The sequence below is a fragment of the Thunnus thynnus genome, chromosome 17 (assembly GCF_963924715.1).
Source record: "Thunnus thynnus chromosome 17, fThuThy2.1, whole genome shotgun sequence".
In the NCBI taxonomy this organism is placed as follows: Eukaryota; Metazoa; Chordata; class Actinopteri; order Scombriformes; family Scombridae; genus Thunnus; species Thunnus thynnus.
Genome location: NC_089533.1, coordinates 16866103 through 16878896, shown reverse-complemented (window position 1 = coordinate 16878896; position 12794 = coordinate 16866103). Strand labels below are relative to the sequence as shown.

The window sequence follows — 12794 nt, the reverse complement described above, 5'->3', positions numbered from 1 at the left end:
GTTTATCATTTGAATGTATTTCAATAGTATTTATCTGGTAAAGAATTCCGTGTGCAACTCCACTGACTGATACTGTTCTGTTCATGTGACATGCTGTTGGATATTTGAAGGTGATAGTTAATATGTTGTGTTTTGTTTTTAAGTTTAGTGCTCTAATACTCTGGCTGTGTGATGATTGTATTAGAATTGTACTGCTCCAATACAATAGCCTACTTCACTTGGTTGTGTAGTCACTAAAATGAAATGAATAGAATTAGTCAGAAATTCTGCAGCCAGACTGTTGTAATAAAATGTTTATTTTATCACATCCTAAGAAAAAAAAGAGGTAAAATGTAAAAAAAAAATTCTAATGAGGATACATTGGTCAAGGCAGGAATATAATACATGAAGCAGCACCTGATATGTCCAAATTTACATTCAGTGGGTTTAAAGAGTTCTTACATCATTTTTAATACTTAAACCCATGTATGAGTTATGGGAACATTTTCTGATTCACACATATGTACATTCAAGAGTTCATCCAGGAGTTAATAACTCAAATAAAAATTTCCGGTATTAAATTTAGGTATTAATCCAGTGTCACTTGATGATATTGCCTACAAATTTCATTATGCTCTATTAAGTAGATATTCCTTCCAAATATTATATTATCTACTTTTAATATTATACACAGAATTCTATATTTTCTGATTTGTTATATTTGTCATATTTTCTGAGATGTTTATACATATAAGCACGTGATATCAGTGTCAGAGACAAATAATTCCTGATTTTGCATACTTTATATTGCAACTCGAGTCTGCATCAAAAACTAAAGTGAACACAAACAATAACCAAATGTAACAAATCAAACAAATGCAAAAGGTGGAAGACAGAGTAGAGAGAAGGACTGGTTGACTGCCAATACCTTAAGCAGACAAATCTCTACAGTAACCTGAGTCTGCTCTCCAGAATCCCTCAGAAAGAGGCTAGAGAATCCTGTCCAGTGATCATCTATAATAACGACACTTGTTTTTGCATATTTAAAAAAGGTACAACACACATCTAAGATAAATGTGCACAATCCTATGTGGTGATATCATTAAACTTCCAATATTTCCTGAATAGAGGGCATGAAGTGTTTTTCGTAACCCGCCATGAACCTGTCTTCCTCTGATGAGCTCAAACAATCATCGCTGTCCTCCTCTTCGTTGTCCCTCTCCTCATCAGAGTCAACCATTTTGCTGTACTGATCTCCTCCATATCTGTGGTCTATCCTGTCACACTCCTCTGTGACAGCATCCTCCCTCTGATCATCTTGGCAGTCAATTTGTGAGCTTCCACCTCCCACTAATGGCCTACTTAATCCGTTAGGGTGGGAGGTTGTCTCCAGAGAGGACTCGAGAGCCTTGTGCTCGATTTCCACTATCTCCACCAGAGAGATGTTAGGATGTGGCTCATAGACGGAAATGCAGATCCAAGCCAAGGAGTCATTCATCTACAAGATTACACACAGAACCATTTTGCATTTTTGGTAATACACAGTAACATACTAGGACTTGACCACATGAGTGACTGTGTAGCTGTCAACGAGATAAACAGTTTCCAGTGGAAAATAAAAGCATTACTCAAGATCAAAATTCCTGTTTTGAGATCAGATCCAGATTCAGAGAAGACAAAGAAAGCCTATCTGTCTCTCACCTGGTGCTTCATCTGTGTGAAGATGCGGCTATTGTGAGGATCTGGCACTTTCTCATAGAAACATGAAGGCATCAGTGGACACGCTTTACTTTCTCTTCTGCAAACACTGGTAGACACATAAGAGTAAAAAAAAAAAAAAAGACACTCTTCACAATCACACAAACCCACTCAAATAATGTGTACATTAAAATATTCTTAGCTTTAGTGTTCACATCAAGATTTATAGAACAACAAGATTGGTGAGAATTTGTTTGAGATGCTTATCTCACCTGAGAAAAACAGGAAGGCATATTAGAGCCAGAATGCATGGTATAAGCACGATTATTATGAGTGCTGAGAAAGAGAGAGAGAGAAATGGGATGAGAGAGGTCATTAAATTGATGTGTCAAATGCGAGTGATACGGTTAATCCAGTTATTATGTTGTACGAAATATCAAATTACACCTCATGGAAACATTTTATCATACATCTTATCCTAAACTCGTCATGTTTAACAAGAAATTGGTTAAGATGTGATGCATTACCAAAACTTTCTTCGCGCTTTGTATTGAACCTTGTGGTGACATTGGCTCCAGGCCCGGCCTTAGTCACAGCCTTTATCCACACTTCATACTCCTGGTTTGGAGTGAGATCCTGCAGCTCATAAGTCTGACTTTCATGCTGTGGGGACACGGGCACCTCGTGCACTTCTGTGGGAGAGATAAATTGTTTGGAGTGAGGTTAATTAATCAAAGTATAGCTGACAGAGACACACCAAACTAATATTTGTTGTTTTCTTTCTTTGTTTCACTGTATATATATGCATAATTATTTATTTAAATACCTTACTTAAAATAAAAGCTCATTTAAAAATGACTCATGACAAATATATCTGATCCATTGCTATGACACAATATTTGCAAAAAAGCTGTCAGCTGTATTATATACAGCATATTGTTGCTACGTACTGTTTTGTCTGTCTCCTCCTATTTCGTAGTGCAGGATCAACCCACGCCGTTTTAACAGTGGCACATGCTTCCAAAACAGGGTCACGCTGGTGGCAGAAATGGAATCCACTTTAAATAAAGGCACTTCAGAGGGGGCTGAAAAATAATTGAGAGAGGGAGATGGAGATTATTATTTAGGGAGAGATGAAAGGTCATAATCAGCTACAATCAGTAAAGAAAATCTCTTGAAAGGGCTACCCAAGAACAATGACTAAACAATGCAAAATAACTTACTTCCTTGACCAGAATATTCAATAACCGATGAAATGCGATGACATTCCCCGCTGTGTGATACTGTGATGAGTGAAACTTGGTAGGCAGTGTAGTTTTTGAAATGACCTGCAGGTGGAGACACACACCCAAGTAAAACAGCCATTTTGAAAGCATCCAGCACAACATAAAACACATTTCCGGTGACGGTCTTTGTTATTTTGAAGAATTTACGTTTCAAGCTCAAGATTGAATCAGAAAGCATAATTTATTGATGGTTTCTACAAATGAATGTTCTTTAATACTTTCTCGGACTGTTCTCTAAATGAAATTCTCAGGCAGTGTTGAATTATCTCTTCTAATAGTTCTAATATTTCCATCTCTGGTATTTTTATAAAAAAATATCCAAATCAGACAGACCTTTAAAAATTCCAGTTGTATGACCTTTCTCTACTCTGACCCAATCAAATCCTTGGCCTGGAGGACTTCCTGCTTGTTTGTATTGCACCACATATTCCTTGTCAGAGAGCTGAGAGGGCAGATTCCACGAGACAGTGAGGTTCTCTTTATTCATCTTGAGGTCAATAACTTTCTCCTTTGGCTCTTTACCTTAATAAAAGACAAATGCCATAGTCAGTTCTGCTGAGCAGCAGAAAAAGGGGAAAGTATTTTACTTTAAGTTGGGAATACAAATATAGGAATAAGAATTAGAACAAATAAGTATATAATTATTGAGGCATAATTTTCCAGAGAGAGCAGCAACTCAAACAGTGAGTATAAGCTTGGCTAAAACTTTTAATTTTCAACAAACTTATACATTATTTTATAAAATGCATGTCAAACATAACAGCACAAGGCCTCATGTTCTAATCATGATATAGCCTTTCCACATTTTTATGACAGTCAGGACAACTGATACCTCGTATTGGGATAGTTAGATTAGAAGGTCTTGTGGCACCATGAGCGTTGTGGGCTGATACACTGGCTGACAATACATCCTTTAGAGAGGAATTGTGGTAGCACTGCATCTCATCACACACCAACTGGCCGCTTGGCTCAGTTGTGGACAAATTCACTGACCGTGCGCCAGTCTTGTTTAACAGTTTGACTTCATATCTCAGAATGTGACCGCAAGCCTGCGATAAAGGAAGCTTCTGGATGGGATAAAGAGAAGTAGAGGATTTCGAGGGGTGAGTCCGCATGAAGTGAAACTCCGGCTCATTATTCCAATCAGAGAATTATTATTGTGTGTGATTTGTTAACCTACCTTCCAGGTCAGAGCACAGTCAACACTTGTAGGGGAGCTCTCGCAGTCCATCCATAAATCCAGCTGCCCGACAGGGGCTGAACAAGAGATGAAAAAGAGATAGCAAGAAGCCGTGAAGACAGAATATTACCCTGAGGTGGACAGGCAGTCCATGCCTTTACTTTTTTTCAGCTTTTTAATTCAACAGTTAAAACCAGCTTGAAACCAAGAGAGGAAACATCTGTGAACCTTTTTCAGTCTTCTTTGCTAAACTTGGAGACCACGTCACTAAACAAGGACTCACCCTTCTCTGAGATCATTCTGTGGATTGCACACCAGTCACTGCTCAAGCCTGTGCCACAGGCACAGCGAACCTGAAATTCATAGACTATGCCGGGCTGGGCATCGTCGAGTGTATGGCCGGGAAAGGCTGTAGTCTGTGTAGGGAGGAAAACATGGAGCTTGAGAATGCTCTCAGGGAGCTTTAATCATTAACCTCTACACAGTTTTTCTTCCAAGATGATCTTTTTGTCATAACATTAATTTATTTATTCTAGCACTGCCCACAAAATCTAAACCAACAGCACCTCCTGCCAGACTTGGTCCCCCGCAGCCCGATGTCGTACATCACACTTCGTAAAGGCCCCCTGACAACAGATGACATTCCAATGAATCTCCAATTGGTCCTGATAGATCTCTGTGATCTTAGGAGGGGCTGGCTTATCTATAGGGAGAGACAGATACCCAAAAACAAATTAATTAAAAAAAAAAAAAGTCATACAGTAATAATTTGAAGATAAATTCCATTAAAAGCAGCTCAATTGTTTTGGTATCAAGGTCAACTATTATTATTATTATTATCATTGTTGTTGTTGGTGGTAGTGATGTGTGTATTCATGAACAAGAATGTCCAGGACTGACTCACAGATATTTCCTGTGTTGAAGGTAATGTCCTTAGATTTGGCAGAACCATTCTGGTTCTTAGCCTGGACCCAAACACGAAGATCACTGTGGCTGTAATATTTTTCACGATCGATAACCGCAGACCCATTCACATTAGTCACATTGCCCTCTCTGGAAGAAAAGAGAGGAGAAATATCCCAGTTATCAGATTATTATCATCAACACTTCAAATTGTCAGATAACTAAAACAGAGGATATTTTTTCTCATCAGTGTCTGGTTATGTTTACTTGCTAGATGCTGGCACCCAGTGCAGGCTGTAGGTAGTGGGGATCTCAGGGTCCGGCGTTTGATCCCAAGTACAGTTGATATGTTCCTCACTGCTATTTTCATTACATGGAATAAAGCACTTGAGGTTAGAGGGGGGAGCAGGAGGACCTGGAGAAACAAAGAGATTAAGGAATAAAAACAAGGGGAACTGTCAGTTCATAGTACTTAGCATAGCACATTGCATTCACCAAAGAAAAAATAAATGGAGACAATGTTGTATTAGACTACATTAGTTTTAGGTAGGAGTACCTAATAAACTTGCAACCTAGTATTTTGACCATGACATCTGAAGACATTAGGTTATGTTTTTTTTTTTAAACACCTCTTTGTATGAAGAGTTCTTCTGCTGTCCAAAATAAAACATGCAGATTGATTAGCTCATTTAGTAGAGAAAAAAAAGCAGTGAGGTTATGAGTAACGACACTTACTAAAATGTCCAAATACACCATGAGTCAAAAGTCAGGCAAACTGACAGGATGTTATGAGTCACAAAAGCATTTACCAAACTTAGACAGTTCCAGTCAAAGATTGGGAAACACTTCCCTTGAATGAGTAATTTGACTGGTGCTGTACATACAGCAAAAATAAAAACAAGACACATGTAAGTGGCTTGAAGAGATCAAAATAAACACAGCTTTGTTGTTATAAATCTCTTTGTGGAAAATACACCAGCATATCTTGTATTGGCAAAAAACATTTTAAGGAACAACAAACAAAAAAAAAGATGGAGACCAAAAATGAAGTAAGAAAAAGAGACAGAGGTGTTTTTCTTTGACAGTTGCCCAAAATAACTTTCTATTACGTATATCCTAAGATTTTGTAAAAAAAAAACAAAAAAACCCAAACAATTTCTACATAAATTGAAACTGCTGCAGCACCACAAAAAAGATATTGTGGTGCATTTTCTTTGTGTAGCAATTGTGGTGCCAAGACTAACAAAGCTTCATACTGATATCAAACAGGAAATGGATTAAAAAAAAACCGTCCAGTAGTGGTTTACTGTTGTGAGTGTTGTAAATCTTAATCCGTTTTAGCAGTGCAAACATTACGTAAATTCTTATTAAAATCCATTAGTGTAACTTCAAACAGTAATAGCAGAGAAACAAAAAGAAAGGGGAAGCAGTGAGTTTCGGAGGGAAAAGAGTTTAAAAAGAGTCAGAAAACAATAAGAAAAGACACATATAAGAAAAACGTATTCTTTAAAGAGCCCTTTTCACTCATACATGCCTCCACCCATCCCCGCGAACGCACACACAAACACGCCACTTTTTCTATTCATCATAAGACCGTCACAGGAACCCACCACCTTTACCCATTTCTCGTAAGCTTAACACGTTTAGCAGTGATCGATTCAAGGCCTGTACACAGCACACTGCAGGGAAGCACGCTGTCTCTCTTAAACAGGAAATGAGAATTTTGATCAGTTTGAGTCCAAACGATTGCATCCTTTCTTTGATATCACTTCCTCTTTGGTACTGACAGTTATGTTAATACAAATACAGATGAGAAAACTAATAGGCAGATGACATGCATACAGTAGCAGTCTAAAGTTTGGACACACTTTAAGGAGAAAATGTGTTGAAACGTTTGACTGGTACTGTATGTTGGCACAAAGCATCCTTCATCTGAATGTCCGAGGGTGCCTAGTCTAGGATCATCTCGTAGGCACCATTTCAATGCTGTAGCTAGTTCAAATTGAGCTCATTTGACATACTTTATCTGGTAGTTTATTCTCACAATACACCATATCTTACATAGTTTGACTATAGAATCTTACTCAAAGTAAGTAGTAGTATATAGCTGTTAAATAGATGTAAAAAGTAAAAAGGCCAATAATGGAGTAAGAGTATTAAAGTAGCATAAAATTGGACACAGGCACAGGCAAAGTACAAGCACCTCGGAATAAGAAGAATTGTACAGTATTTCAGTAACATTTGCACACATGAATGAGCCTACCTGTTGCTGCACAACAATTTGGCAAGTTGACCAGAAAGATGGACAGAAGCCATCTTGTCCTAAGTGTGGCCATTACATCTGGACCCAGGCCTCTAGTGCCTGTGAAAATCACATATGTAGCTTACAGTACATGTGCACGCCCATACAAATGAATGTGCCGTCATGGAAGCTACAACCTGAAAAAAGTCACATTTCTCAAATCCTACACCCTGTTGGCATTTTTAATAAATGTTTTAAGATTAGCTAGCTTAATAATAAACAACATGTGGCGTCATTGGTCGAAAAAAAATCAGGTTGCTGTACATTTCAGTTTATCATTAACAGCTTACATGCCGACAGCCTATTTGCCAGACACTAACTCCCGTTAGATGTAAATTTGCTCAAAACAATGTGGTACAGCGTTAACTACGTTACTAACTTTAGTATATAAAGGCAACGCGAAAATAGTGCTCCATATTAGTCAAAAAGGTATATCCGGAGGTTGTGTCTCAGTTGACTAAAATTACAGCAAACTCGTTTGTTCTTCAGTAGTCTGTTAACTAACTATTGACCGCCGATCTTCAAGAAATTATTTACCTCATTGTGAGACACACTGAGATGCCTCTGGTTCATTTTGTAGCGATGCAACACACGGTTCACTGAGAAAGTTTGTTGTGATTGTGAAGTTGTAATTATCAGTCGCTCAGTTTTTCAGTTAACCGGGTACGGTTGCCCCGCCCATTTCTGGAATTGCCATTGACGTCAACGCGCATATTCACTCGCGCGCACACGCACACACACACACACACACACACACACACACACACACACACACACACACAAACGCGCGCGCACACACACACATACTCTATAGTCTCGATACTTGTGAGGAACCGTGATCAACATCATTCATTTCCTAGCCCCTAATTTAACCATCATAACTAAATGCCTAACACTGACTCTTTCATTAACCTGATTCTAACCTTAAAACCAAACCTTAAACGTGATGGTTTCAGACTAAATTTGGTCCTCACAAAGTGAGAAATACAAGCACACACGCACGCGCAAATAACCTTCTGCGGGTTGATAAACGTGTGTGTAATAGACTAGGAATTTTCACAGATAAACAACACAGGAGACTTTTTCATCATAAGCAAACTTTTTTATGATAAAAGTTTTTCCACGTCATAGAACAAAGCCATGTTACTGATAAAACTAAACAGTAATTATGTTGAATGTATGGACTGTACTTTCACCTCACTGCACATGGTGAAGTTTTTTAAGGTGTATAAACTCATCACAAAAATGTCACTGTCTCAAAGTTGGGGATGCATCAAATGCAAAACATTCCAGGACAGCGTATTTTAGGTGAGGTAAGACTATTTTCAAGCCTTGGTAATGGAGGAAAGATGACATGTCAACATGTGTGTAAGGAAAACTGTAACTGTTTTGTGTGTCTTTGTTGTTTGTCTGAACCTTTAATACATCTAGAGCTATGTGTGCAATGAAGCAAATTCCCACAATCTAACTATAATTTACAAAAAAGATTAGACATACGCATATAACCTCACTTTGCCAGTTCTAAAATATGTTATTTTTAAAGAAGTGGCTGCAAAAGGTTGTGTGGATGAAAAAAATATAAAGGTAAATTCATCAAACGAAATGAATATAATTAAAATTAATGCATTGCAGGATACAGTGGCATACAGGTGTTTCATTAGCAACTTGTAATGCAGCTGTTGCCAAATGATCTTAACAAAGCGTTACTTAAGGCTGTTAATAACAAAGCCGTGAATTCATTTTTTTAGACAAAAACATAACATTTTGAACACATGGCAGCCCTTTCTGTACATTTCATAGATGTTTAAAAATAATAAAACAACATTTCAAACAGCTCATACAATGGTTTAACTGAAAGATACTGGATATAAAATCCAAGACTCATGAGAAGTGGAAAAAAGGTTTGTGTAATTATTCAATATATGTCTGCCTACTGTATGTATGCACACGGGTGGAAAAGGTCGACTCAGCAAAGAGAGCTTATTTCGCTCTTGCTGCAGCCCCACTTGCAGCAGGCATTGGACAGACCCACCACCACATCTCGACCCTTTCGATCAGCCTTCCTCAGGGCTTCCAGGATTTCCTCCGTAATGAAAGAACGGGCCATCCTGCTGAAAACTTCCTCTTTGTTGTTGTTCGATAAGAATTCCGGGTGTCTATTCCTCTTAAGGAGACTCTCCATGACAGAATTGTGACTCAAGCCCTCTGAGGACTCCTCCTGATGGGAGCTGAACGGGTCCTCCTCTGAAACATCTGCTGCAGTAAAATGGGCAAATGATGCATGTGATACAAAGTTGAGCTTCAAAGAACATTTGAGTGTATCAGATACTCATTCCTGGCTTTACAATCAGAAAGAAAGGGAAAGAAAAATAATTGCTAATTGGGGCATGATTGAGGGGGCGAGTGTCTAAAGTTTAAGGGATTATAACACGTAATTAATTTCTTCTTTCATGGTCAAATGTTCAAATAAACACTTGCAGAGCTGTTTTATAAGTACATAGATCAGCATAGTTCATCTGTAAATATGAATTATGGCTCGCTGATTTCAGGATTGATTGATCATACTGTAAATACTGACTAAGCCAACAATACCAAACAAATAAATTAAATCAGTATTATTTTCTGTTAATCTGGTCTTAAAATTACATGATTTCCATCTTCCTCATTGCCTCTCTAAATTGCATACAATCACAAATGATCAGAGGAAGCTAAAAACAGGAACCTAATCATGGACTTACAGTACAATTAACTGAGAGAAATCACTAACTATTATTAGAAATTGAGGAATGTTGATCCCATACAATGAAAAGATATGTTTCAGTCACCAGATCAAATCACATACAAATTTACCAGATGAAACTCTAGAAAAGCTTGTCGATAAGAGACATCACAAGGTTAGTGATGGTTAAGAAGATGTAACATCATAAGCTTGTGTCTCACCTGTACTCCTGAGCGACCGTTTCCATCGTGAGCCTCCACAAGTGAAGATGACTGCCCGGATGAACTCACGGCCACAGAGCTTCACCCCATATGATGGGTCCTCCATGGGCTGAACCCCAGCCACCAACAGACACACGGCCAGTACCACAGCTTTCCACATAGTACCCCAAGGAAATAAAGCAAGAGAGAAAATGAAAGATTTTTTTGCTTTGAGCAGCTTGCTGTCTCCCTGTTTGCAAAAGCTATGACTTTCTGGGTGACCCAGGCGTGGTTTATAAAGGGATTTGAAGCCCTGCAAGGTAGACACGCAGGTTGTGCATGCAGGCCTTCTCTGAGAGAATGACAGATTCAAAAGAGAGATACAGTCAGAGACCTTTATGGAGAATAAAAAGCGGACCAAAGGTGGCATAATTAACGAATATGTCAGAGGCCTGTATGATCTAATTGTGTTTCAGCATGTGAAGTACTTTTGTCACCTTTAATGTCCCACTATGTTTTGACTTTGTCAGATCCCACCTGTATTTAATATGTAAAACATTCCATAATCATGAGTGTGAATATGAGGAGCATATTGACAATAACACAGTCAACCAAAGGCAAATGGTATGATACTATATGTAACATAATACAATTCTACAGCATACTGACTCTCCATCTATATATTTCTTATAGGGCGTGATATATTTGCAGATATACCAATTTTCTTTGCTAAATTATGGCACTATAAATTGCCAGATTCACTTTATCATGGTCTCTCGTCCTCTACTCATACCATGAATTGTATAGGAGCTAATATCAGTCAAACAAACAAGAACATAAAATGAATGTTCAGGTTGTCAGCTGACACCACTGAACAGTTTAGGGATCCTCAACAAATGGAGCAACATCTTGACTCCTCAGAGAAGAAGTGCATTGTAAAGGTCATTTCTTTCAAAAATAAAAATAAAATGTGCTGAACTGACATTACCTGAACAAATGAAATGAACCTTTCAGCTCCAATTATGCATGTTGCCATGTATTCCCCTGATAAAATTTGACACTCACTGACACTACTACAGGGATACAGTAGTTAGGCCATTGTAACCAATATCTCAATTATTTACTCTTTTTTTTGCCATTTTTAATCCACACATGACCCCGGACAACTTCTGCATATGTATCATTTCCCTCTCTCTTGAAAATTGCTTGTTGTTATCTCTTTGCCGAAAGGTGAACAGGGAGGACTGAGACAGGACCAGTGACATTTTCAAAGTCAGATAACATTGAAGTCTTATTATGAATCATACAAAAATAAAGCACATTTTATCTGTGTATCCCCATAGTGAAAGGTCGCTCATTTAGGAAATTACAATGGGGATGATGAATTTGTAATTAATGTGATGAAAACAAGCAAACAAAATGGCATTTTAGAAGGGTGTTCACCCTGACATTCATTAATACAGTGTCAGGAGGTCACAGGAGCTATATCAAAATTATGGAGCATACTTTTTATAAACGTGTGGTGTACGGACAACACACATTTTAGTACGTAATGTAGATTATATAATTTGGTCCTACATAATGTATACCTTGAAATAATTTTAAATTGCTTTTTTGTTTCAGTGCACAACAGGTGTTGTTCTATATCTTCTGTTGTATGAGGACTGCATAATAAGAAGTGATTTTGTGTAAGTAAACTGCCAACTGGCAAGTCAGGACCATCAGACAAATATATAATGTATGCAGCTGTACTATGTTTAATATTACACAGAGATGATGACAGACAAGCGTGAATGAGAGAAAATTGGCTTTTTACAATACTGGAGGTAGATGTATACCCTACCTAACATATTTGTGAAAAACAATATGCCTTGAAGAATAATAAACTCACTAGAATCAAATCAAAATTTCAAATTTGCTTTATTGGCATGAATGTCACAACAACAATATTGCCAAAACATCAAGAGTCAATGAAATACAATAAATTAACATAACATTAAGATTGATTATAGAGTTTGATTGATATCAATTATTGAGTATAGGATATATATATATATATATATATAGCTCTATATCCATATATCTACAGTGTATCCTATACATGTATTTTTTGCGTGTGTGTTTGTTTATTATCGTTTATTTGTCAGATAAGTAAAACTGCAAGACCCTAAGGCCATTCACTAAATGAGATTTGTTTCATGCATCCTTCAATGCAGACAGACATGTATCATCATCAATGACATATAGGTTAGTACATGTAGGATTGCAACCACTCTGTTTTAAGGTAGACCAGGATTTTAAATAGAGCAACTATAACACTATCATATCACCAACAGCTAATTTTTGACAAGCGCTAAGATTAACCTATTACTGCCGTAACATCCGTTACTAGTAGAAAATGTCATGATGGACAGACAGATCCTCCATAAATGGGCGTGGAGGGCTTTGTAGTAAAAAAAAAAAAGGTAGTCCTGTGACTTTAAGATAATTTGGCAGTACTCGGCCAATCAGAGCACCGAAGGGGGAG

General features: G+C 37.7%; 2 protein-coding genes across 2 annotated transcripts; both read right to left on the bottom strand.

The window, feature by feature from the left end:
* Window positions 1-275: 275 nt before the first annotated feature.
* il12rb2l (interleukin 12 receptor, beta 2a, like) lies at window positions 276-8023 on the bottom strand. Its single transcript, XM_067616449.1, has 15 exons — window positions 7886-8023; window positions 7310-7408; window positions 5314-5461; window positions 5048-5196; window positions 4710-4846; window positions 4427-4559; window positions 4144-4220; window positions 3796-4030; window positions 3297-3485; window positions 2901-3005; window positions 2628-2762; window positions 2205-2369; window positions 1950-2013; window positions 1681-1786; window positions 276-1477 (listed from the first exon to the last, which is right to left on the bottom strand). Exons 2-15 carry the CDS (start codon window positions 7380-7382, stop codon window positions 1082-1084), a joined length of 2112 nt encoding a protein of 703 aa, XP_067472550.1. The 5' UTR covers window positions 7383-7408; window positions 7886-8023; the 3' UTR covers window positions 276-1081.
* Window positions 8024-8474: 451 nt separating this feature from the next.
* On the bottom strand, window positions 8475-10809 carry LOC137201431 (relaxin-3-like). The gene is made up of 2 exons (XM_067616489.1): window positions 10289-10809; window positions 8475-9604 (listed from the first exon to the last, which is right to left on the bottom strand). The coding sequence occupies exons 1-2, from the start codon at window positions 10695-10697 to the stop codon at window positions 9315-9317; spliced, it is 699 nt and encodes a 232-aa protein (XP_067472590.1). The 5' UTR covers window positions 10698-10809; the 3' UTR covers window positions 8475-9314.
* Between the last annotated feature and the right edge of the window lie 1985 nt (window positions 10810-12794).